Source organism: Scyliorhinus canicula, chromosome 24 (assembly GCF_902713615.1).
Source record: "Scyliorhinus canicula chromosome 24, sScyCan1.1, whole genome shotgun sequence".
NCBI lineage: Eukaryota > Metazoa > Chordata > Chondrichthyes > Carcharhiniformes > Scyliorhinidae > Scyliorhinus > Scyliorhinus canicula.
This window is the reverse complement of record NC_052169.1, coordinates 16,840,709-16,868,063: the sequence shown is the minus strand read 5'-3', so window position 1 is coordinate 16,868,063 and position 27,355 is coordinate 16,840,709. Positions and strand designations below refer to the sequence as shown.

General features: G+C 44.7%; 1 protein-coding gene across 8 annotated transcripts in view; it reads left to right on the top strand.

Moving 5' to 3' along the window:
• herc1 (HECT and RLD domain containing E3 ubiquitin protein ligase family member 1) overlaps window positions 1-27,355 on the top strand; it is a 239,823-nt gene that overhangs the window by 188,869 nt on the left and 23,599 nt on the right. For all 8 annotated transcript variants that reach the window (XM_038784383.1, XM_038784384.1, XM_038784381.1 and 5 more), the window contains 10 exons: window positions 404-550; window positions 3,990-4,091; window positions 14,395-14,568; window positions 14,681-14,974; window positions 17,825-17,890; window positions 17,976-18,101; window positions 19,234-19,372; window positions 19,507-19,688; window positions 22,804-22,959; window positions 24,618-24,740. In XM_038784383.1, the coding sequence (XP_038640311.1) occupies window positions 404-550; window positions 3,990-4,091; window positions 14,395-14,568; window positions 14,681-14,974; window positions 17,825-17,890; window positions 17,976-18,101; window positions 19,234-19,372; window positions 19,507-19,688; window positions 22,804-22,959; window positions 24,618-24,740 (1,509 nt within the window). The remainder of the gene's footprint in view (window positions 1-403; window positions 551-3,989; window positions 4,092-14,394; window positions 14,569-14,680; window positions 14,975-17,824; window positions 17,891-17,975; window positions 18,102-19,233; window positions 19,373-19,506; window positions 19,689-22,803; window positions 22,960-24,617; window positions 24,741-27,355) is intronic.

Sequence of the window (27,355 nt, the reverse complement as noted above, 5' to 3'; positions counted from 1 at the left end):
GGTGGGAAGTTGCACCAACCATGTGTTAATAAGGCCCAGCAGTTAAAATAGCCAGAATCTCATTTCTGCTGCAATGAGATTGGGTTTCCAATTCGCTTCTCCACCTGTCCCGAGCTAAATTTGAGGCCTTTGTTTCAGATCCGTGGGAAGTTTCGTTATTCATCAATATGTCATAATCGGACCGTTCCCCTTAAAATCTCTGAAGCGTACTCATCAATACACTCCGAGGTAGTGGTTGTGCATCAGTCTCTGAATTTAGATAGCTGTCAGAGGATTTGTTGTGCCTTTATAGAATTATTTTTCCTGTATGAACATCCGTCCTATTTTGTTCTAATATAATTCAAGAAGGTTTATCTAATATTTACTATTTGTATTTTTTATTTTATTGTAATGGAATTTGAAGAGTGGATGTAAGAAAGTTGGGGAGGCGGAGTGCATCTATCAACTGAAGGGGCACATCACCCCGGTGCGGACCGTGGGTTTTAACCCCGATGGACTGGTCTTGGTGTCTGGAGGAGTTGGTGGACTGATGAACATTTGGTCACTAAGGGTAAGAAATTAAACCATCACATGGTTTTAACCATGACCTCCAAACTTGACCTTTCTGTACCTACGCTCCTTTTTGGTATGCTTAAGGTATTTGCTAAAAAGGCAAAATAAAGCTGGTGTGTCTTCTTTCCCTTCATTTCCTTTGCCCCCTACTTCCATTCTCCATCCATCTCTTCTATCCTTTCCAATCCTCCTTCTCGTTGAATAGTCCCAGAAGGCTCTCCAAAATCGTTGGAAGAATTTTCCGATCCTCCATGGGTGGGTTTGCCGGCCAGCTGACAAAAACCTCGCCATGGTTTTCCAGGCAATGAGTGAGGCCACTGGTGGCACGTTCACCATCGCCTCAATTGAGGTTGTTACAGCAATTATACTGCTTAAGTGCCACTTCCTGTTCCAACCTCCATTCTTAGGCTGGTGGGAGGAGGTTGGAAATTGGTGGGGAGGCCTCACAGATTTCTGTACTCAGGCCGCGGTGGTTATCTCATCTACAGACGCACTTTTTTAGATTTTCTTCCTCACACCCTGGCCTTTGCAACTCGTCCCTTGTTCCTGCCCCACACCATCCCTGGGGCTTCCAGTCCTGGCTCTGCCAAGAACTCCTCAGGCTTATCTTGCATCCAGCTCCCGGCCTTTAGTTTTCTCGGAGTGAATTCAATTCCACCAGTGGCCACAGCTCCCCATGACGCTGCTGGGACCAGAGAGCTGCGAGACAATTTGTACTCCGTATAAACCGGCTGCATGGGGGGGTGGGGGTTATCCAGCCAGCCATCCATCCATCCATTACAAGGGGCAGCATTTAGATTTGTTAAATTATTGCAGCGGAATAGTGGGCCACTCAGCCACATTTTTTCTGAGTTGGGTCTCTGAATGAACAAATCACCTCGTACCATTGTCTTGTCGGAGCCCTGCAAATCTGCCCTTTTCAGCTAATAATCCAGTTCCCTCTTAAATGTCTCAATTGACCCTGCCTTAACCACCTAAAGTCCATGTCTTAACCCTCACTGCATGAAAACGATTTTCCTCGTGTCACAATTGGTTCTTTATCCAATTATCTTGTGTCTTCCACCCAGTTCCTTTCCATCTCCGGGACCTCTCAGTGGAGTAGGCCTCTCAGCCGACTAGAATCTCCAGCAACAGCGCACCCCTCCCCAATGAACTCGATGCATTCTATGCTCATTTTGAGCAGGAAACCAACAAACCGTTGTCAACTGCTCCACCAGCCTCGGACACACGCATACCTACTGTCACGGCCTCCGAAGTCTGATTGGCTTTCTTCAAAATGAACCCACGGAAAGCGACGGGTCCTAATAGAGTCCCTGGTCGTGCACTCCAATTCTGCACGGACCAACTGGCGGGTGTGTTCGTGGACACCTTTAACCTCTCCCTACTCCATTCTGAGGTTACCACCTGCTTCTAGAAGACCACCATCATACCGGTGCCAAAGAGGAACCAGGCAACGTGCCTCAATGACTACCGTCCGGTGGCCTTGGCATCAATCATTCTGAAGTACTTCGAGAGGTTGGTCATGAGACACATCACCTCCGTACTCCCAGAATGCTTTGATCCACTGCAATTTACATACCGCCGCAACCGGTCCACAGCAAACGCCATCTGCCTGACCCTACACTCATCTCTGGAGCATCTTGACAACAAGGACTCCTATGTCCGACTCCTATTCATTCACTACAGCTCCACCTTCAACACCATAATCCCAGCCAAGCTCCTATCAAAACCCCAAAACCTAGGACTTGGCTCCTCCCTCTGCAACTGGATCCTCGACCTCCTGACTCATAGACCGTAAACAGTAAGAATAAACAACAACACCTCCTCTATGATAGTCCTCAGTACTGGGGCCCCGCAAGGCTGCGTACTTAGCCCCATACTATACTCCCTATACTCTGGCAAAATTTGGCTCCAAGTCCATCTACAAGTTTGCTGAAGACACGGCCATAGTGGGTCAGATCTCGAACAACAATGAGTCAGAGAGAGATAGGGAACCTAGTGGTGTGGTGTAACGACAACAACCTCTCCCTCAAAGTCAGCAAAACTAAGGAGCTGGTCATTGACTTCAGGTAGCGAAGTGTCATATCCCTGTCTGCATCAATGGTGCCAAGGTGGAGATGGTTGACAGCTTCAAATTCTTAGGTGTGCACATCACCAACAATCTGTCCCGGTCCACCCACATTGACGCTGCGACCAAGAAAGCACAACAACACCTATACTTCCTCGGGAAACGAAGGAAATTTGGCATGTCCCCATTGATTCTTACTAATCTTTACAGGTGCACCATAGAAAGCATCCTATCTGGTTGCATCACAGTCTAGTATGGCAACTGCTCGACCCAAGACCGTAAGAAACAACTTGCGCATTATGAACGCAGTCCAGTCCATCACAACCATCCATTCACTCTGTCTACACCTCCTGCTGCCTTGGGAAAGCGGGCAGCATAATCAAAGACCCCTCACACCTGGCTTATTCTCTCTTCCAACCTCAACCATCAAGTAGGAGATACAAAAGTCTAAGAACAGGCACTAACAGATTATAAAACAGCTTCTTCTCTGCTGTTACCAGACTCCTGAATGACCCTCTTATGGATTGAACTGATCTCTCAACGCATCTTCTCTACTGAGTAGTACTACACTCCGTATGCGTCACCGCTTCACCCAATGTCTGTGTCTATGTATTTACATTGTATATCATATGTCATGTTTTTCATGTAAGGAACTCTCTGTCTGGACTGTACGTAGAACAAAACTTTTCACTGTACCTCGGTACATGTGACAAACCCAAATCGAACCATGATTTTGGAATGCCTTTGTCAAGCCTCCCTCTCGACACAGCCATGAAGACCAGATGTCACCTGCATATCAATTTCAATACCGTGCCTTTAAACAACGCGACCGATGTGCTTCATCTATTTACTAATGTGCTTCACATGGAAGCAAACCTGAACCAGTAATTGAGTTTATTATATGCACCTTCAAGCTTAAACCTTTTAAGATTTCCCCAAGAATTCTTTTTTTTTCTTTTTTAAATTTAGAGTACCCAATTATTTTTTCCAATTAAGGGGCAATTTAGAATGGCCAATCCACCTACCCTGCACATCTTTGGGTTGTGGGGGTGAAACCCACGCAGACACGGGGAGAATGTGCAAACTCTACACGGGCTGGGATTCGAACCCGGGTCCTCAGCGCCATAGGCAGCAATGCTAACCACTGTGCCACCGTGCTGCCCCTTCCCCAAGAATTCTAACCATTGCCTCCTCCCATAACAGTTCACTATTTGACGGTATTCCATGTGAGGTGTCAATGCTGATCTGAATTTCCCGGATTTTATGGCAAACTTTGTTTCTAAGTAAAAGTAGGTACAAATGTGTCACCTTCTAAACAATAATCCAGTGATACTTAATCATTTACATTTTCGCCTATTTCTTAACACAGGATGGCAGTGTGCTACAGAGTGTGGTGACTGGATCTGGTGCTATTCAGAATACAGCCTGGATTCCTGATGTTGGCGTTGCAGCATGCTCCAACAGGTCAAAGGTAGGAACCATAAGCCTGGAATTATGACTTATTTTTACACGTTCCACAAGAGCTTTTTTGCATACTGAGAATTGCAGTTACCAAACAGGAGCAAAAACCGTCTCTCAGTCTAATAACTGACTGCTTCACAAACACGGGCAGCACGGTAGCATAGTGGTTAGCATAAGTGCTCCACAGCTCCAAGGTCCCAGGTTCAATTCCTGGCTTGGGTTGCTGTCCTGCAGACTCTCCCCGTGTCTGCATGGGTTTCCTCCGGGTGCTCCGGTTTCCTCCCACAGTCCAAAGATTTGCAGGTTAGGTGGATTGGCCATGATAAATTGCCCTTAGTGTCCAAAAAAGTTAAGTGGTGTTACTGGGTTACGGGGAAAGGGTGGAGGAGTAGGCTTGAGTAGGGCGCTTTTCCAAGGGCTGGTGCAGACTCGATGGGCCAAATGGCCTCCTTCTGCACTGTAGATTCTATGAGTATGGGTGTAGGGCGCAACAGATCTTGGAACAGTTTTTAAAAAATATTCCATTTGTGGTATGTTGGTGTTGCTGGGTCAACGTTTATTGTTCATCCCCAATTGCCTGCGGGAATGTGGAATGTGGTACTGATGGTGAGCTGCCACCTTGAACCACTGCTGCCCATATATTGTAGGAATATCCACCGCGCTGTTAGCAAGGGATTGATTTTAACTTTGCTGTTCAGCAAAGATCAGAACAAGTCAGTGAGTGGATCTAACAATGTGGTACAGTGTGTAATAGCTAGCTGGCTCATTCCCAGCATTTGTCTTTGTACAAAGTCAATGTAGTACTTATGTTTGCAAAGCCACAAAAACATTTATTTTTAAACCTAGAATTAAAAATCTACTGAAACGATTGTCGCAAAATCAGTGGTCCAATGGCACTAGAATATCCCCAATACCGTGAGGTTTGGGGGGGGGGGGGGGTTGCTGTTGCAGAATTCAATTACGTCTCCAGCTTCCAGCCCCCTCTTCCTCACCGCCATTTGAAACAAGACAATTATCCATTTGCGTCCACATCAATTTTGGCTTCTTTAAGTGCTGCATTTATTTTGATATTCTGAGTAGGAACAGCTGTGCTTAGTCACTGGTTGCATCTGGGTGAAGGGGCACCAAATGTATGAACTACATAAGTAGGTAAATAACACTTCATTCATTTTCAATGACCTTTTCTGTGCTCGCACTGAACAGCGCACATTCAAATAGAATATTTCACGCAGAATAATCTCCTGTGACACTTTAAACAAGGTGAAATTTCAGTTTTTGCTGTGATATTGTAATGGGTTCTACTTTGTGTTTTCTTTTTCCGGCAAGTGTTAATCAGATCTGATTGCACACTACTAACATTTTCCCCCATATCATGAACATATGAATTTTAGGAGGTAGCCATTCAGCCCCTCGAGCTTGCTCCGTTGTTTAATGAGATCATGGCTGAGCTGATTTTGGCCGCAACCCCATAACCCCAATAACCTTAGATCTGCCTTAAAAATATACATTGATCCTGCCTCCAACGCTCTCGAAGGAAGAGTTCCAAATATTCACAAACCTGTGGGGAAAAGGATTTCTTCTCAGCTTCATCTTAAATGGGAGACCCCTTATTTCTAATCTTTGTCCCCTAGTCCTAGTCTCTCCCACAGGGGGAAACATGGTTTCTGCATCCACTCTGTTGAGTCCCTCAGGATCTTAAGCTTCAATAAGGTCACCTGTCAGTCTTCTAAGCTCCAAAGAATGCAGGTCCAGCCTTTCCAATCTTTTTTTGAGAAGTATTTTAGCATAAGGAAACGAATACACCCCACCCCAAACAAAATTTGTACAAAGAGAAAACAACGCCCATGCTCCAACCCACCCCACCTCCATACCCTACCCTTCACAGTTGATGGCGAACCAACTCCTTGAAATGTAGAATGAACGGGCGCCATCTTTTGTAGAACCCCTTAATCGTGCCCCTCAAGGTGAACTTAACTTTTTCGAGGTGTAGCAATGCCATTAAGGCCCCCAGCCTTACTGAGGCACCGGGCGGAGAAACTGACCTCCACCCCAACAAGACCCGCCTGCGAGAAATCAGCGAGGCGAAGGCTAAAACATCTGCCCCCGTCTGTAGCTCCGGCAGGTCCGACACCCCAGATATGGCCCCCTATGGGATTGGGCTCCAAATCCATTTGCAAGATTGCTGACATGGTGCGGAAGAAAAGAGCCCCAAAACCTCCCCAACTTTGGGTAGGACTAGGACATGTGGATGTGATTGGATAGACTCCACCCACACTGCTCAGCCTTTCCAACCTCAATCAATCAGAAAGGGATATGGCAAGAGGCAATTGGATGTTTGTAAGACACTTTTTTGAAGGAAGTGAGGAAGTTGGTAAGGCAGAATAATTGTGAGGGAAATACACAGGGTTGTAGTACAATGACTGAAAGATTATGCTCTGATTAGTAGAGATTGTACCAGAGTCAAGGTGACAGAATTTCTGTGCTGGGAGTGTTAGAGAAAATCATTTAGGACAGGAGAAAGGCCATGAATCACAGAGCAGCTACAGCAAGGAGGCCATTTGACTCGTCTAGCTGATTTTCACTCAACTCTTTCCCATATCCCTGCAATTTCTCCCCCTCGGGTGCTTATGCAATTCCCTTTTGAAAGCCACGAGTGAATCCAAGACCACTCTTATCACCTCTTTTCCTTTGTGCCTTCCCTTCTCTCAGGCAAGCAATCTGCTTTTCCAATCAATTCCTTATCAATTCTTAGCCCATTTCAATCTCGATAGTGAGAAAACTTCTAGAAATACAAATACGGGACAAAATGTGACATAATTAAGGAAAGCTAGAATGGATTTGATAGGGGATAATTATGTGTAACTAACTTGCTTGACTTTTTTGATGAAGTAACAGATGAGGATGGTGGTGTCGGTGTAAACAATTTAATAATTCTGGCGGACTTGATTGTCCCAGTACAAAAGAAGAATAAAGTTGGCAGGAGAAGTCTAGAAGATGAGTTTGCAGAATGTTTTACTGACAATTTCCTGGGCCAGTACATTGTGGGACTCATTAGGGATCTTTGATCTAGTATTGTGTAATGAGGCAGGCTTAATTACTGATGTCATAGTAAAACACCTACTGGGAAATAATGATCATAGTATTTTGAATGCCATGTTACGTTTGAAAATGATGTACTCCAATCACAAATAAGAATCTTAAAACTATACAAAGCCATTTAGATAGGTATGTGGGCTAACTATGGTTCATTGTGCAAATCGACTAAAAGATATGGCAGGCAATGAACAGTGGGAAACATTGAAAGAAAGAATTAAATGTTCAACAAAAATGCATTCCATTGGGAAAAACAAAACCGAGTAACTAAACATTGGTCCCTTAGAAACAGAAATTATGGGGAATGAAGAAATGGCAGAGACATTGAACAAATATTTTTGTCTGTCTTCATAGTAGAAGACACAGGTTGCACACCAGAAAGAGGATAACCCAGGGGTCAAAAAGGGAGGTCGTTAAGGTAATTAATATCAGTGGAGAAAAGGTTGTTGAGAAAGCAATGGGACCAGGGTGGCACGGTGATTAGCACTGCTGCCTCACAGCGCCGAGGACCCGAGTTTGATCCCAGCCCTCGGTCACTGTCCATGTGGAGTTTGCACAGTCTCCCTACGCCTGCGTGGGTCTCACCCCCACAACCCAAAGATGTGCCAGGATGGTGAATTGGCCACGCTAAATTGCTCCTTAATTGGAAAAATAAAGAATTGGCTACTCTAAATTTGATTTTTTAAAGAAGAGAACCTTATGGGACTAAAATACAATAAATCCCTGTGACTACAAAGACAGAAAATGCTGGAAAACCTCAGCAGGTCTTGACAGCATCTGTAGAGAGAAAACAGAGCTAACGTTTAGAGTCTGGATGTCTCTTCGTCAAAGCCTGTGACTGATAGATTCCTTACACCTTTGGGGTCTAAGCTGCAGAGAGAGTGGATGGCCTAGCTATGATTTTCCAAAGTTTTAGATTTGGGAACGGTCCCATCAGATTGTAAATTGGCACACATAACACTAATTTTAGGACAGGAGAGAGAAAACAAGGAACTGCAGGCCAGACATCATTTATTGGGAATGATCCAAAATCTATTATTAATGAAGTCTTAGCAATGCACTTAGCGAAGAATAGAGTTACAGATACAGGGTCAATCCTCAACAACGCCAAACTTTACATACCTTTGCGTAACTTTACGGCGGTGCGCAAAGTTTGATTCATTCAAGGAGTGACAAGATAATAAATAGGGCATGGTTATTTTATAAACCAACTTTATTAATACAAAAGAAAACAGTATTTAAACTTTGCTTCAATTCTAATACAAAACAAATTCCATGAGGTTTCTTAACCTTAACACTAGTTCCCATCAATCAACACTTTTCATGAAAATACAGCTTTCGTTCCACTTACACATACAGGAAAAGGCAACACTTGCATTTCAGAAGCAACCTTTCTTCTGTTCAGGACATTTGCTCAGAATCCTTCTCCAAAGCCATCTCTCTAGCTTGCGCTCTCTCTCTCGCGTGCTCTCCAAACTCTGCCTAACTCTTCAAACAAAGGTCCTCCATTAACACCAAAGACCAGAACAATGCCATTCATATGCAACTAGACGGACAATTGGGTCATCAGACTGTAGTGGGATAATGGCTTGTCAAACAAGGTTGTCCCAAATGACAATGGATCTAGAGTAGATCACCCTGGCTGAACCATGAATCCTGTTAACAAGGTTAAGTTTAAATGGGACAAGGTAACTCAGGCTGTGGGTGTATCCCAATGAATCTGCTGCCAGCAGTCTTTTCTTTCAGTCAGTTTAACCGATAAATTGCCTGCTACATTTTGGACTCCATTTCTGGACCCAAGTTCCTAATATGTCCCTATCATAACAATAGTATAATTAGAACAAGACAACTTGGTTTTGTTAAAGGGAAATATGGAAGAATTTATTAGATGATTTTAGGGACGTAACTTGTAGGGAAGATAAAGGGGAACGAGTAGATGTAATATACCCGGATTTCTAAAAGGCAAGCTAAGGGCTCATGGATAAACAGAAAGGAAGCAGAGAATAGACAGGGCATATTTTTAAATTGTCTGACTGACGAGTGAATTACCACAAGGAACAGTGCTGGGGCCTCAGCTATTAACAATCTATATTAATGATTTGGATGAAGAGACGGGCCAGATGTATCTAAGCTTGCGGATGATTTAAAAGTTGGGTGGAATGATAAACCGTGGAGAGGACACATGGCCTGCAAAGATGTGTAGCCAGGTCAAGTGAGTGAGCAACAAGGAGGCAGATGATGCATAATGTGGGAAGTGAGAGGTTATTCACTTTGTTGTAAGATATAGGAAAAGCCAAAAATATATATCTGTATATACATTTTTTAAGTTTGAAACTTGTAAATGTTGATGCCCAAAGAGACTTGGGTGTGCTCGAACAAGGGATGAAACAAGTGTGCAGCAGGCAATGAAGAAAATAAATAGCTTGTTGGTCATTATTACGAGGGGATTGTAGTGCGGCAATAAACAAGTTTTATTACAATTGTACAGGGTTTTGGTGAGACCACATTTGAAATGCTGTGTGCAGCTTTGGTCTCCATATTGAAGGACTTGCATTGGAGGCATCAGAAGCTAGTCTCTGGAATGAGAGGGCTATATATGATGAGAGGCTGAATAATTTGAGCTATATTCCCTGGCGTTTCGAAGAATGAGGGACAATCATATTGAACCATACAAGATTCTGAAGGGGTTTAATCTAGGAAGAGGTTGAGGTTGTTTCCGCTAGTTGCCAAATTTCAGTAGGAGCAACAGGAGAAAAGGATGCCGATTGGTTGGTAAGTCTACTCTGGTCAAGGCATTGCTGGAGCTACCGTCTTTCCCACAGTCCCACTAAACCCACCATCAATAACACATTAATGGGTCATAGCTTCAGCGGAGTGGCAATTACAGTCAGATTACCATTCCTGCATTCGACTGATACCTCGGGAAGCTGCTACACTTTTCTCAACCCTGCCCGAGTAAGTAGCTAAGGACAGCCTGAAAGACAACAGCTCCAACAATGCGTCACTGCACTCAATAATCCATCTAACTCGGTGTTGAGAACTTGATTGGAACATGAACCTGCAACCTCAATGTTGCTCTACATTCTGAGCGAAACTGAGATTTATAACATTGAGCTGTTGTCTGTAGTATCAGCTGTCAATTAAAATTGCCTCTGTTGTTCAAGATAAATATTTAAAGGAGATTATATTGCTCCATGTGTAATGTAATTATATGAATTTTTTCATCAGTTAGATTGATATTATGTACCTTTTATGAAATTAGCTCAAGAACTGGGTTCCATAGATTGGTATGTTTCTTTTTGTTCGTTTTTATGGGACGTGGGTGTCACTGGCTAGGCCAGGATTTATTGTCCATCCCTAATTGCCCTTTAGGAGGTGGTGGTGAGCTGCCTTCTTGAACCGCTGCAGTCTCCGGGTTGCAGGTATACCCTGTTGGAGAGTTTATTCCTTTCAACGTCGCTGGGTCAGAATCCTGGAACAGTGATGCATTCCCAAGTCGGGGTGGTGAGTGACTTGGAGGGGAACCTCCAGGTGGTGGGGTTCCCAGGTATCTGCTTCTCTTGTCCTTCTAGATGGTAGTGGTCGTGGGTTTGGAAGGTGCTGCCAAAAGAACCATGGCGAGTTCCTGCAGTGCATCTTGTAGCTGTGTCATGGTTTTCCTAGTAACGGAAGTAACACAAATTGAACAAGACATAATAGGATGCGACAGTGAGTTCTAATCATTGTAGGCAACAAATCTTTAAATTCCTACGACAGAATTATCTCTGAGGGCATCATACGTTTTTTTTCTATTTTAGTACTTGCACCCACTACAAAGTGACTTTGTTTAACTCTTTCAAATTAAAGGTAAATTTGTCCACACTGTTTTCTTACAGCTCAAAATTTCTGTTTGTATGCTTCTGGTACCAGTTCATTGGCCCCCCCAGTATAGCTTTCTTCACTGTCTCATAGTCCCCCAAACCTTTCCCCTGACAAGGAAGTATAGTCTTCACTGGCCCTACCTATAAGGTTTAGTCTGGAAGAGTAGGGTCCAAATATCCTGTGGCTATCTCAGCTGTTTAGCTATTTTCTCAAAAGCATTAAAAAAAAAAGAAAATGTCTTGGCAACTCTTCCATCTAATTTTGGGAGAACTTTTACATATCTGAACAATTCCCACTAGTTTCCCATCTAAGGGCAGCACGGTAGCATAGTGGTTAGCACAATTGCTTCACAGCTCCAGGGTTCCAAGTTCGATTCCCGGCTTGGTCAGTGTCTGTGCGGAGTCTGCACGTTCTCCCCGTGTGTGCGTGGGTTTCCTCCGGGTGCTCCGGTTTCCTCCCACAGTCCAAAGATGTGCAGGTTAGGTGGATTGGCTATGATAAATTGCCCTTAGTGAGAGGTTATTGGGTTACGGGGATAGGGTGGAAGTGAGGGCTTAAATGGGTCGGTGCAGACTCGATGGGCCAAATGGCCTCCTTCTGTGTAATGAACTCCAATTGGCTTTATTGGTTGGCCAATTGGAGTATGAGCTCCCTCAATGATAGCTCATTGAGGGGGCCCATTTAATCACCTGTGTAGGCTTCTGAGCCAGTCTTAAGTTGACTGGACTGCTAGCAGCACTGTTTGTAGCTGCTCCTGTAATATCGTTATTGTAAATAAATATTGGTGTGGTGACGAAACTCCTGCCTCCCGTGGATTACTACATTCTGCACTGTATGTTCTATGTTCAACCACTTTCTTCCTCATGTTGTACCAGCTACAATTCACTGCATTTTAATTTGATGTTCTCTTTCTTAATCCTTTTTTTGTTCTGCCACTGCTAACTTCTGTATTTCCAGAGCGTACTCCCTTTCTCTTTCCCCTCTTTCCCTTTCCCTTTTGTTATGGGCCAGGGTTTAGAGAACCTCAGAGTATCATGGAGTTCACCTGACCCACAACTTTTAATAGATTTTGGTTATGGGGCGCACAAGGGCCTACTTTACAGGTGTGATGAAACAGAGATCTAAAGTACTTTTAAAACAGAACCATGTTTAGGTATGAATCCAGTTAATACTTTATAAACCCCTAGTAAACATCTTAACAACTATCAACACCGATAACCCCCACAGATACAATATTCTATAAGTAACCCTTCATAACTTTCCTAATAACATCCCTATATTAAACCCTTTTTACAGAAAGACAGCAGGTTTAAATTCTCTACAGAAAACCGATATTACTTTGAAATCCTGAAGATCGTCTGTAGCTTGTAGAGAGGGATCATTAAAACAGCTGCTTGCGTTGCCTGCAGCTATCCAGCTCTCAAAACAAAACTAAAACACACTGTAGCTGCCTTCTCAAAAACGAAAGTGAAGCAGACAGCAGCCCAGCTCCACCCACACTCTGACATCACTGCAGCTATTTGATAAACACCCATTTCTTAAAGGTACTCTCACATGACACTTTCCTGACGTTCTAATTCCTTAATTTATATGTCTCTTTGTACCTGAAGCTTCGCTAATTCAGTGTCCTCACTTCTCGAAATATTAGATCCAGCTAATCTCTCTTGTATTTTAAGTGCGTTGCTATGCTTCCAATTATCTCGGCCTTCCTAGCCCCTGCAGATGACTACTTCCAATTTTATCTGCCAATTCCTTCAGTTTGGTTTTAGGCACACTTTTCAAACTTGCTACCTTTATATTATCTACTTCCAGAGCTCGATCAAGAGTCATTTCTGTAACCTTCTTACTTAATACAACACTTTATTATTTGGTTCCACTTGTTCCTCACACGCATTATGTTTAAAAAGTGAAAAATCCGCTACACTCAAGGAGTTAATATCCCAGACGAGCCCCCAATTTTCTTTCACAAACCACGCTGATGCTATCTGCGAGGATATACCAACTTGGCACACCAGTTTGTGGAGTTGTACAGTTTTGTTTTTGAAATGGTGTGAGGAATCCAAGTGAAACCCCAGTGAGAATAAGCAGCCGAGTCATCGTGTCACAATTATTAAAGACTATTTATTAAATGAAAGAAAAGACAAATGCACATGAACAAGACTCTCCCGCGCTAAGACAATTAAGTATATGCGTTACTAAACACATTGTTTATGTAGAACATACCCCCTTGTTCTAAAATATATCTACGACCCCTGAACTCCTTAAGACTTCCCAGCCTGGGGCTGTTTAGCACACTGGGCTAAATCGCTGGCTTTGAAAGCAGACCCAGGCAGGCCAGCAGCACGGTTCGATTCCCGTAACAGCCTCCCCGAACAGGTGCCAGAATGTGGTGACTAGGGGCTTTTTACAGTAACTTAATTGAAGCCTACTCATGACAATAAGCACTTTTCATTTTCATTTTTTCATTTAATTTTCCCTGAACAACGTCCAAATTAAATAAATATGTAAGTTTTTTAAAAAACAGCTTCTAGTCACCGCACAATACAGGGAGGATAATCAACTCTGGGAAACGTCTTGTCCTGGTCCAGCAAACATCTTTACACCAGCTTTCTGCACTAACTTGGCTCCAAGACCTAGAGGCGGTTAGATGTAGAACTTGGCCTCCAGGCTGGAAACTGGCTTGTCTGCTTCTGAGATGTCAACTGGCCTCCCTTGCTTCTGAGGGCCTGCCAATTGTACCTTTGTTCCACTTTGATCTGCCTTCTGTATATTTGTCTGTCTGCCCCATCAAGTTCCTTGACTCTAGACGTTAGCATGTGTATACCTCCTTGATCTCCTAATTGTCTAGGTAGCTGATTATACTAAAAAGAACTATTCACATCTGATTCTATCTAAATACCTTCTAATCTCGTTACTCGGAGAAGTGCATCTCATCCGGCCTTTGGGTTACAAACTACTGCTGTTGCTAGGCAGGTTTCTATCTGCTCCTATTTCTATTATGTCTTGTTCAAGTTGTGTTACTGCTGTTACTAGGCAAATCCATGACAGATGGTACACGGCTGCCACTGTTCTTGGTGGTGGAGGGATTGAATGTTTGTGGGAGGGAATAGCAATCGAACAGGACTGTTTTGCCTTGGATGGTGTTGAGGTTCTTGTGTTGTTGAAGCTGCACTCATCCAGGCAATCCTGAATTGTGCCATGTAGATGGTGGGCAGGCTATGTGGGGGTCAGGAAGTGACAGCCTCCGCCCCCCAATGTTTGGCATGTAAACGTTCAGAGCAGTAGCCTAAATACAATGATTTAGTTACTTCTGTGTGGAAAGTGCACCATCATGACTGCTTCTTTGCTTTGATTGATAGGATGTGTTAGTGGTGAACTGCCCAACTGAATGGATAACTGCAAACCATGTTCTAGCAACATGTAGAACCTCACTGAAAAAACAAGGAGTTATTGGACTAAACATGGCACCATGCATGAGGACCTTCCTCGAAAGATTGCCAATAATGTTGCAGGAGCAGTACGCATATGAAAAGGTAATAAAAACAGCATGATTGGGATTAGAACTAAGCTGCCAATTTTGTGTACCAAAACCTGTCCGTCTGTGAAAGACTTTGCTATCAATAATTGTCATATTTTTCCTTACAGCCTCATGTTATATGTGGGGACCAACTTGTCCACAGCCCTTACATGCAGTGTCTCGCTTCATTAGCTGTCGGCCTTCAACTGGATCGGCTGTTGTGCAACCCACCGGTACCGCCTCATCATACTAATTGTCCTGCCGACCCCGCCAACTGGAACTCCTCCGAGTGGTCCTGGTTGGAATGTTTCTCCACCACTATTAAGGCAGCGGAAGCGTTGGCAAAAGGAGGGCAATTCCCAGAATGTTTCACCGTTCCAGACCTAGAGCCTGTACCTGAAGAAGAACTGTCTCATGTGATGGTGAGTTAGACAGCTCATCAGGTTTGTGTGAGGAATTGGTGGGGTAGGAGGGGAAAGAATTAACCGGGTGCCTGTATATCATTACAAAAGCGTTTAATATATTTGGGGTGCAAAGCTGGATAGACAAGACAACTTGAATAGGATTAATAGATTAATTTGAATTATTTTGTGGAATAAGTGCGTTACAGGCTGAGCCTGCATTTGTTGCTCATCACTAATTAACCTTGAAGAAGTCATGGTGAGCCAGTGCCTTCAATCACTGCAGCCTGCCTGGTGTAGCTGGAGAGTTTGAGATGACTAGCAGCGACTGCTACTCATTTGATAGCAGCCACCAATGCACAACGGGCCTCCATTGAGATAGGAGAAAGTGATTTGGTGGCAAAGCCTCGTCAGATCAACATGACCTCATTCTGCAAAAGTGATCTCTTCCAAATTAACAAATTCCCTCGGGAAGGGAATTCCAGGATCCTGGCCCAGCCGCAGTGAATGCAGGGCAACATAATTTCAAATAAGAATGATATACAAGTTGGCAGGTGAAGTTGCCGACGATAGTGTTCCCATGCCCTTCTAAGCAGTAGAGGTTGTGGATTTGAAAGGTGCTCTTGAAGGAGCTTTGGTGAGTTGTTGCAGTGTTTCTTGTATATGGGACACACTGTATCAGTGATGTAAGGAGCAGATATTTATGGCAGTGGATGGATCGAGTGGACTGCTGTGTCCTGGATTATGTCCAGGTACAGGCAACTCAAACAAAGATTTTTTTTTTAATGCTGTTGTACTGGAAGTTGCCACCACCTCCCAGTGGTGCTATCTTTCAATAGAACCGCCGGCCTCTCTTTGACCAGTGGCTCTTGATAATGCTGAAACATGCTTCTGTTACTCCACCAATCATCTAATCCCTTGTTTCAGTTGCCTTCAGTCCAAGCCACGATCTTCACTCCCGAGCTACTGTCTCCGTTCCTCATGTAGCCAAATGTCAGAGTCTAAACCAGACCATTTGCAACCTTGGTGCCATATTTGATGCCGAGATGAACTTCCACCCATATATCCACGCCATCAGAAATATCACCTATTTTTATCTCCAATGCTTCCCCTGACTCCACCTTGCTTCGGTTCAGGTGTTGAGACCCTCATCCATTCCTTTGCGACCTTTAACATCTGACTATTCTGACTCATTCACTTCAGCCTGGCCTCCCACTTCCATCCTGTGTACATTTGAGATCACCTAAAACTCCACCTGTGTCCTAACTCTCGCCAAGTCCTGATCACCCATCGTCCCTGTATTCATTAGGGTGGCGCCACGGTTAAAACCGCTGCCTCATGGCGCGGAAGAGCCGAGTTCTTGTTTCACAGGTGGCCGATGCAAAAGAAAAAAATTGCATTTACTTAGCATCTTTTGCAACATCAGGATGTCATAAGTACTTTTGTAAAGTATTTTCATAATGCTGCAGCCAATTTGTCCACAGAAAACTCCCAAACATTCGCAATGTAATAATGACTAGCTGGTCTTGCCTTTCTTCAGGCTAATTGAAATGAAATGAAAATCGCTTATTGTCACAAATAGGCTTCAAATCAAGTTACTGTGAAAAGCCCCTAGTCACCACATTCCGGCGCCTGTTCGGGGAGGCTGGTACGGGAATTGAACCGTACTGCTGGCCTGCCTTGGTCGGCTTTAAAAGCCAGCTATTTAGTCCTGTGCTAAACTAGCCCCTAAAAAGATAGATGCCTCTCTTATTAGGCGATGGAATCCAACGTTATGGGAGAAGCAGGCAGGAAAGTGGAGCTGAGATCACTACCAGTTCAGTCATGATATTGAATGGCGGAGCAGGCGCGAAGGCACAGATGGCTGCTTGCTGCTTCTATGTTCCTCTGAAGCCTGAGTCATCTGTTCTTTGGTTGGCAGCATTCTTGCCTTTTAAGTCAGAAGGTTGTGGGTTCAAGGCTTAAAATCCAGACCGACACTTTTAATGCAGGACTGAGTGAATGTTGCACTGTTGTCGACGTCACCCTTTGAGAAATTGGGGAGTATTTATTGAAGACAATCTGGTTCTAGTAACTGTCTGGAGAGCCGGCAAGAGCAGCACATCACCTCTTTCAGGGAAAACCTGTTGCATCACGTGTCACTCAGGCACGTAACAGGCCAGTGGCAGGCTTTCCCCTGCGGCCAGGGATCGAGGGGATGAAAAGTTCTGATTATCAAGAGCCACTGGTCAAAGAGAGGCCGGCGGTTCTATTGAAAGACAGCACCACTGGGAGGTGGTGGCAACTCCCAGTACAACACCCACCCAAGGCTATGTGTTGTCTGATGATGGGTTGGGGGGGGAGATTCTCTCTCTCTCGCGCTCTCTCTCTCTCTCTCTCTCTCTCTCTCTCTCTTCCCCCCCCCCCCCCCCCCCCCCAAACATTGCTGAGTTAATACCAAGTGGGTATGAATTGATCACTTGAGGGCCTCAATTGGTAGGAGGTGCGGGGAAGGCCTGTCATGACCTTTCGCTCCCCAGATTTAATCGGCAGAGGTGGGAAGATGGTGGAGTCTCCACCTGTCACCTTCCTGCCCAGTTAAATGTCTCCCTACTTCCAAACTTCAGAGGGTGGACATTAAATTCTTCCTCTGGACTGACAAAATTGCATCCATTGATAATGCAAATGGTTTGCTGATTCGAAAAGATTAGATTTGTCTACGAGTTTGCTAATTTACCAGTATTCTGAGGTCCTTATTCAATAATGGAACTTAAACTGCTCACACACTGACTTCATCACAAGTCTGTGTAAAAGTGCACTTTTACAAAGGAGGCACCGTATCAAGACTTCCTGCATATGCTTCATGTATACTGTCATTTCTTTCAACTACAGGACAATAGTAAGTGGTTTACTGGAATGGATGAGCAAATTATGTCCTGGGCATCATCTAGGCCGGAGGTAATCACTTATTTTTGCAAGTATACTTCAGCCCTGTGTTTAACGGTGCTGTGAAGGTTAAAACCTATCTGTCAAACTTGTTTAGGACTGGCACCTGGGCGGAAAATGTGATGTCTATCTCTGGGGAGCAGGGCGCCACGGGCAGTTGGCGGAGGCTGGAAGAAACGTTATGGTACCAACTGTTGCTCCTTCGTTTTCACAAGCTCAGCAGGTATACTGAAGTAATTAGTTTGACCTTTTTGAATTTGCGTTAAAATTAAAGGAGAACCTAAAGCAGGGAATTGCTATAAATATTTGCAACGAGCTCTTGACCTCCATTCTTTAAGCACTAAATCATTAGACTCCTAAGTGTCTTTATCCAAACTAACGTGACATTTATATTGTGTTGATACTGCAACAAATTTACTTTTTGTACATATTGGAGGGCAGACTGTTTCATGATCCTCCTATTATTAATATGACAGATGGTATTTGTGATTTTAAAATGGTAGTAAATGTTAACATGTACTAGATGCTGTGGTATGAAGAGGCAAGAGTTCAGCTCCTTTTTCACCAACACACCTTTAATGGTTCAAACTCACTCTGCACAGAACTCTACAGATCATCACAAGCTTCAGAGTCCACCTGAAGCCCCTTTAGATATCAGTGTCAATCATTGAACACTTAACATAAATGAGACAATCATTGAACACTTAACAGTAAACGCTCATTTTAGATAGAGCAAGCTGGCAGAAATTGATCTTTCCCATCTTAATTTTTGGATCACAGGGCAGCACGGTGTCCTAGTGGTTAGCACAACCGCCTCACGGCGCTGAGGTCTCAGGTTCGATCCCGGCTCTGGGTCACTGTCTGTCTGTGTGGAGTTTGCACATTCTCCCCGTGTCTGCGTGGGTTTCGCCCCCACAATCCAAAAATGTGCAGAGTAGGTGGATTGGCCACGCTAAATTGCCCCTTAATTGGAAAAAATAATTGGGTAATCTAAATTTAAAAAAAAAAAAAAAAATTTTTGGATCACTGCTGTTTTTTTAAAATATAAATTTAGAGTACCCAATTCTTTTTCTTCCCAATTAAGGAACAATTTAGCGTGGCCAATTCAGCCACCTGCATATCTCTTTGGGTTGTGGGGGTGAGACCCACGCAGACACGGGGAGAATGTGGAAACTCCCCACTGACAGTGAACCCGGGTCCTCTGCGGCATGAGGCAGCAGTGCTAACCACTGCACCACCTTGCAGTCCCCACTTTTTTTAATGAATAATTGATTGAAAGCAAAATGTGGCACTTGTCAAAACATGGCCACTTGCACATTCTAAGTAATTTTATTTAAGTAATTTGCTATCCGCAGGTTATTTGTGGCCAGAATTGCACTTTTGTTATCCAGGCTAATGGAACAGTGATGGCATGTGGAGAGGGTAGCTATGGTCGACTTGGCCAAGGAAATTCAGATGATCTTCATGTATTGACCGTCATTTCGGCACTGCAAGGTACAATTAAAGGCTTATTCGGCAAAATCTAGCACTGCAACAGCTTAACAAATAAAAGACTGTTGTTAATCGTTGAAATCATAATGCCCACATTCGCATTTTTGTGATCCTGATTGTTATTGTGCATGCCACAGGTTTTGTAGTAACTCAGCTGGTGACTTCCTGTGGATCCGATGGTCACTCTATGGCCCTGACAGAAAGTGGTGAAGTCTTCAGCTGGGGTGATGGGGATTATGGGAAGCTGGGCCATGGAAACAGTGATCGGCAGCGCAGACCCCGGCAGATTGAGGCACTGCAGGGAGAGGAGGTTGTTCAGGTGAGACTATCTGTCGCGAAATTATTAAATCGGGATGCTGTAAATTAATAGGTGAATGGATTCTGCTAATTGACTGTTGAGGACAAGATCAATCCTGTCATTGACACACATTCGTTGTCTAATGGGGCTGGTTTGTAGGGGTTCTGTAGGGGCTGGTTTAGCTCACTGGGCTAAATCACTGGCTTTTCAAGCAGGCCAGCAGCACGGTTCAATTCCCGTACCAGCCTCCCCAGACAGGCGCCAGAATGTGGCGACTAGGGGCTTTTCACAGTAACTTCATTGAAGCCTACTCGTGACAATAAGCGATTTTCATAATGCAGCGATGGGCAGCACGGTAGCATTGTGGATAGCACAATCGCATCACAGCTCCAGGGTCCCAGGTTCGATTCCGGCTTGGGTCACTGTCTGTGCGGAGTCTGCACATCCTCCCCGTGTGTGCGTGGGTTTCCTCCGGGTGCTCCGGTTTCCTCCCACAGTCCAAAGATGTGCAGGTTAGGTGGGTTGACCATGATAAATTGCCCTTAGTGTCCAAAATTGCCCTTAGTGTTGGGCGGGGTTACTGGGTTATGGGGATCGGGTGGAGTTGTTGACCTTGGGTAGGATGCTCTTTCCAAGAGCCGGTGCAGACTCGATGGGCTGAATGGCCTCCTGCACTGTAAATTCTATGATTCTATGGCTTCCGCAGGCCGCATGTGGCCCATCTGAGTTCTGAGCCGCGGCCCACGAGGCATTTTGTTGACCGCTGCCCACGCGCAGGGTTACGGGTATCAGTCCGCATAGTTTTTCCTACCGGTGCGACTGAAGTGATTCGCACGCAAAGCGAGGGCGAGTGAAGTGAGGTGTGCGCTGATTGCTCACAACATTGACTGAGAACCGTGCACTCCCTTTGTGTCCAAAGTGTAAATATTTATTTTTATGGGCCGGACGTTATGCTTAAAGGCAGGTTGCAGGGAATGGATGGGGGGGTTGTTCAGAACCAGGGGTCACTTTCTGAGGATTCAGGGTAAACCATTTCGGACAGAGATGAGGAGACATTTCTTCACCCAAAGAGTGGTGAGCCTGTGGAATTCATTACCACAGCAAGTGGTTGAGGCTAAACCATTGAATATATTCAAGAGGCAGCTGGATATAGCACTTGGGGAGAATGGGATCAAAGGTTATGGGGAGAAAGCAGGATTAGGCTATTGAGTTGGATGATCAGCCATGATTGTGGTGAATGGCAGAGCAGGCTTGAAGGGCCAAAAGGCCTCCTCCTGCTCCTATCTTCTGTGGATCTATGTAAGTGTCAACTAGTTAATGAGCGGCCGTTAGTGGAAGTGCATGCTAATTAAAATGATGTAAGGGGGGCTCCATGGCAAATCGAATGTCCAGGGCAGGACACCCAATGGGTTAGGCTGTGAACTTGGAGTCAGCCCTGGCCACCAATTTAAAGGCATGCTGTCCTCTTAACACTCAATTATTCTGTCAGCCTTTAAAAACTAAACAAATCAAGTATGCAAACAGCCAGCTGCCTTCAGCTGGAGACTCTGCTGCTACGTGGACCTGTTTACCGCCCCTTCATTGTGCCCTTGTTCCCACATAACTGGCACAGCTCAATCCCAACGTTTTCCTGTGCACCTTCGCAAAATGGAATGGGCCACGGAAAATTGCAGGTTTGTAATGAGCTTAATTGGCTCTTGCGTGATGGTGGGCGGGCATCCAATTTCAGGATTCGCTCACCTTCTGTTTCAAAGGGAACTGGCATGATTCTTCGGATTGCTGACCCTGCATCATCACGCTGTGTTTTACATTGGCCCATAAAATCCAGTCCCATGTCGACAAGAACAGGGCAAAAGGTTAGGTGTTCTACAGTGAGTGGCTTAATCGTGATGCTGCAGAAACACTCTCTCAACTACAAATCATGAATCTGGAGTGTAATAGAATATTCTCCACCTGCCTGGATGGGTGCAAATACAGCAACACTGAAGAAAGTTTGGCATCCTAGAGAACAGAGCTTTCCCCGCCTGCATGGAGCTGATGCTCTCCATGATCTCTCCCAGTCCTTGGTGCTTCCAGTTTCCCTCCCCTATCGTCCCCCACGACTGGCGTGTGCAGCCCTCGGTAGAAGGTCTCAGACGCTCGGTTGACCTGTTTTGCCTGGTTATCAGCCTGCTTCTGCTTCACTTGAGCTATCTCTCTCGTGGCTGCCTGCTTTCACAGCTGGTGAGCCAGTAGGCGGCCAGCTTTTTCTCAGTGTTCATAGAAGGTCCCCTGTGTCTGACAGAGTTGATGCACTGCTCTCCTAGTGGATTGCAGGTTAAAGCCCATTTGTTGCTTTTTGTACTCCCGCCAGGAGCTCTACAGTTGGTGACTCGGAATACTTTGTTGACTTCCAGAATGTAGTCGATCAGTTGTTGCCTAGCCTCCCTCTCGTCTCTGTCTCTGAGCCTTGTAGGCTATGATTTACCTCCGAATCATCACAGCCTTCAGTGCCTCCCTGAGCATGGAAGGTGAGGCTTCCCCATTCTGGTTATTAGTAACGTTCTCACCTATGGCCTGTGGTGTTTTCTGGCAGAAGACCTCATCGGCTAAGAGGTCCATGTCAAACCTCCACATTGGGCACGCCCCTACTCGAACCTCACAAGGGCGGCACGGTAGCACAGTGGTTAGCACTGTTGCTTCACAGCGCCAGGGTCCCAGGTTCGAGTGGTGCCAACCAACTCTTCAACAGATGGTGGAGGTGGTGGTGTGAGATGCAAAAAATTAATAAAATATAGCCCCCCCACCCCCACCGGAACTTTTTGAAGGATCCATTATCATTTGGAGATGGGAGCAAATTGACTTTTCTTCAGAATGTTGTTGATTGTTTTAGGACATAGTGGATTGTCTCAGATACTGTTGGTGCGAGCAGAGTTTTCAGAGCAGATTATTGGGTGTGGGTGGCCTGAAGCTTCCTCAGTGTGAGAGAGAGAGTTCTCAATTAAAAGGTTTATTTTCTTCTGTTTTGTAGTTACTGACCATAAACCAGGCAGCGAATAGCAAAGAAGAGCTGAGTAATTGTAATAATGTTGAGTTAGCACAGCGTGGCGGAATATGCACTCTGCTGAGTACCGCCTTCACTTTGTTTCTGTTACAGATGTCATGTGGCTTTAAGCATTCAGCAGTCGTTACTGCGGATGGGAAGTTGTTCACGTTTGGAAATGGTGACTATGGTCGTTTGGGACTCGGTAACACATCCAACAAAAAGCTGCCCGAGAGAGTAGCAGCATTAGAAGGCTATCAAGTTGGGCAGGTATGATATTAAGTCTTAAAGAATCACGCCTTCACAATAATTACGTAATCTGAAGATGATAGATAAATGCTACATATATTGGTGTTTGTCTTTATCCAGTCAAATTATCAGGCCATAAACAGAGAATACTGGACATGCGCAATGAGCCAATCCATATTCTGGAATTTCTAAACTTGTCGTATCACTTCAGGGGCACAAACGGTGTCATTCCAGAATCTTTAGGATTTGAGAATTTGCAGGTTCTTTTCCCTAATTAGCCAGTTGATCGGGTGTAAACTTTTAAAAAATAAATTGAGTACCCAATTAATTTTTCCAATTAAGGGGCAATTTAGCGTGGCCAATCCACCTAGCCTGCACATCTTTGGACTGTGGGGGCGAAACCCACGCAGACACTGGGAGAATGTGCAAACTCCATATGGACAGTGACCCAGAGCCGCGATCGAACCTGGGACCTCGGCGCCGTGAGGCTGCAGTGCTACCCACTGCGCCACTATGCTGCCCTATCAGGTGGAAACTTTACCCTCAACGTAATTTTCAAGTGAACAGATTTTCGAGTCCCCAGATGATCCTGCGACAATGAGGAGTTTTAGCAGATGAGAGAAGCAGGAGATTGCAAGTTTGGTCAAAGCGATGTTTTTTTTTTAAGTAGATCTTAAAGGAGCTGAGCAAAGGGAGATGGAAAAACAGAAATTTTTATAATAATCTTTATTAGTGTCACAAGTAGCTTTACATTAACACTGCAATTAAGTTACTGTGACAAGCCCCTAGTCTCCACATTCGGCGCCTGTTCGGGTACACAGAGGGAGAATTCAGAATGTCCAAATGATCTAACAGCACATCTTTCGGGACTTGTGGGAGGAAACCGGAACACTGAGGAATCCCACGCAGACACGGGAGAACATGCACACTCCGCACAGACAGTGACGCAAGCCGGGTCCCTGGTGCTGTGAAGCAACAGTGCTAACCACATGCTACCTAAAGAGGAACTAGGTTTAAAACAATATTCTCTAACCAGGAATGTTGATATTCTAAAAATGAACTTGGGCCTTGTTAGAAAAAAGTAAAAGGTTGTACTTGTTCTGTTTTCAAAGTCTTCACATATACCATTAAAATAGTTAATACCCCTATGAACTGCTGGAGCTGGCCTTGGATGATAGACACTCGGGTGAGGTTCAGTCGAGTGATTAAAAGCTGTGCACTCCACCCTAGCAAAGGTATCAATAGCCAATAAACCTTAATACCAAAGAGTCTCCCCCATAGAACCCTTTTGGTGTAGATGGAGGCCATTCGGCCCATCGAGTCTGCACCGATCCTTTGAAAGAGCACCCTACCTAGGCCCAATTCCTCACCCTATTTCTGCAGCCCCACCCCTAAAGGCAATTTGGCATGACCAATCCACCTAACCTGCAAATCTGTGGACTGTGGGAGGAAACTGGAGCACACCGAGAAACCCACGCAGACACTGGGAGAACGTGCAGACTCGGCACAGTCACCCGAGCCGGAATCGATGGGATGGGGTGGGAGAAATTTGGTAAAATGGGAAAAAGTAAATGACAAATCGAAAGTGATGTTAGTTTGTCGTTCCGTTTATTCTGTCTATTATAATTGGATTCTGGTGTCTTTCTACATAGTTTACATTGCCAGGTTTTCTGTTCCAGGTTGCATGTGGTTTGAATCACACTTTGGCTGTCTCCACTGATGGGATGATGGTTTGGGCATTTGGCGATGGAGATTATGGAAAACTTGGCCTCGGCAACTCAACAGCCAAGTCCTCTCCTCAGGTATGCGTTACCCAACCTTTCTTTAATTATATTTGTACGGCTTTCTGTTTTTCTGGCATTGCTTTGTGTCTGCATCAAATAAATCGGAACATTTAAAGTTGTAGTCAACTTGTGTAGCAAAGATTTCTTTAATTCATTCAAGGGTTGTTGTTGCTAGCAAGGCCAGCATTTATCACCAATCCCTAGTTGTCCTTGGGAAGGTTTGGGAAAACTGCTGTAGTTCTTGTGGTGTAGGTACTCCTACCGTGCTGTTGAGAGAGGATGTTCCAGGATTTTGACCCAGCGGCAGTGAAGGAACAGTGATAGATTTCCAAATCCGTTTGGTGTTTGGGCAGCAGGGTAGCATGGTGGTTAGCATAAATGCTTCACAGCTCCAGGGTCCCAGGTTCGATTCCCGGCTGGGTCACTGTCTGTGTGGAGTCTGCACGTCCTCCCCCTGTGTGCGTGGGTTTCCTCCGGGTGCTCCGGTTTCCTCCCACAGTCCAAAGATGTGCGGGTTAGGTGGATTGGCCATGCTAAATTGCCCGTAGTGTCCTAAAAAAAGTAAAGGTTAAATGGGGGGGGTTGTTGGGTTACGGGTATAGGGTGGATACGTGGGTTTGAGTAGGGTGATCATGGCTCGGCACAACATTGAGGGCCGAAGGGCCTGTTCTGTGCTGTACTGTTCTATGTTCTATGTTTGACATGGAGGGAACATACAAGTGTTGGTGTTTCTACATGCCTGCACTTACTCCCTCTATGTGGCAGAACTTGCAAGATTGGGTGGCCCTGTCGAAGGGTCTTTGATGAATTGCTGCTGTGCATACTGTTTATGGTGCATTATGCTGTCACTGTGTGCCGGTGGTGGAGGGAGTGAATGTTGAGGGTGGTGGATAGAGTGCTAAAAGTGGGTTGTTTTGTCCTGGATGGTGTCAGGCTTCTTGAATGTTGTTGGACCTGCACTTATCCAGGAATGTGGAAGGTATTCCATCACACTCTTGACTTATGCCTTTTAGATTGTTAGTGTCCCAGTTGATGCTATAACTGGACAGGAAGCTCCCAGAATGTAGCCCTCGCTCAAAAGATTAACTTTTACTTTTTTTTTGAAGATAACGTATTAAATGAAACGAAAATGAAAATCGCTTATTGTCACGAGTAGGCTTCAGTGAAGTTACTGTGAAAAGCCCCTAGTCGCCACATTCCGGCGCCTGTCCGGGGAGGCTGGTACGGGAATCGAACCGTGCTGCTGGCCTGCTTGGTCTGCTTTAAAAGCCAGCGATTTAGCCCAGTGAGCTAAACCAGCCCCTAATTAGCAGTCGCAGGACTGCTAATTAGTCTCGACAAGAAAAAGAACATTAAACATGAAAAGCTGCTTTAACATGCAATACTAGCTTTCCTTAGCTTCAGAAAAATGCACAGATTTTAAGGTAAACATGGGCTATAATGGTATCAGTAACACAAAGTCCCCTTTAAACACACAGACTGGCTGTGGCAAGACACATCTCTGCTCTGAATCCGAGAGACTTTCTAGGGATTTCTTCTCAAAATCCCCCAGGAGTTTCCAAACTCCACTCCCAAAAAGGCACATTTTAAGATCTTCTTCCACAGCAATGCATTACAAACCATTCCAGGTTTTCCACACTACCCTTCAAACAAAGTTTCCGCCCCATATTTAACAGAAAATCCAGCCTCCAGGTTTTACAACTCCTCCTTCAATATTTCTTTGTCTTGACTGTTGTACCAATTCTTCAGTTACTTTAGCTATTGATTCCCAGATTGTTTTAAGATGGCATCAAACTTTTGATTTATCTTTGAAGTCTGCTTCCCACTTTAAATCTGATTACTGCAGCTTTCACATTCACTCGCAACACGTTTTCTGCTTTTCCCTTGAATTCTCCTGAACAATGCCTTGTTCTGCTTCTTGGTCTCTGTTCTCTTAACTTCAGTCTTCCTAAGACATTCTTTCTGGTTCTTTGAGAAGTCTGCCTTTTGCAGGCCCCTTGACACGTCCAGCTTTCTTCTGGCAGAATTGAGAGATGTTCACTCCCCAGTGTCCTATCTCCAACTGCAAACAAATTCAGCTAAAACTAAATTCCAAACGCCTTTCTACCTGAAAAGGGCCCCCAGTTTCTCAGTACTGACCATATGTTTCTGCCAACATATTTACTTTTCACACTGTAACCTCTCTTAGAAGCACAGTTTGATTTGGAACTAAACCCCCCCCCCACATACGAACACCATTTTCCAGCATGGATCTAACTATAGCTTTACCCTTCCTTACACAGAAACACTAAATTGAACCTACTTAAAGCTTTACCTTATTTCTAATACTTACCAATACAAATATAAATCCCTTAAAACTACCTTTGTTTTCCTGACAAGATGGTTGACAGGCTTGGGGAGTCAGGAGGTGAGTTACGTGCAGCAGAATTCCCAGCCGCTGACCTCTTGTGGACACGGCATTTAAATTGTCGCTTTGTAGTCAATGGTAAGCCCTCCCCTGCCCCAGGATGTTGATGGGGTTCGCCTCCGGTGATGTTTATTGTTATGGGGAGATGGTTAGATTCACTATTGTTGTTGCCGATGGTCATTGCTAGGCACTTGTGTGATGGGAATGTGACTGGCCTTATATCAGA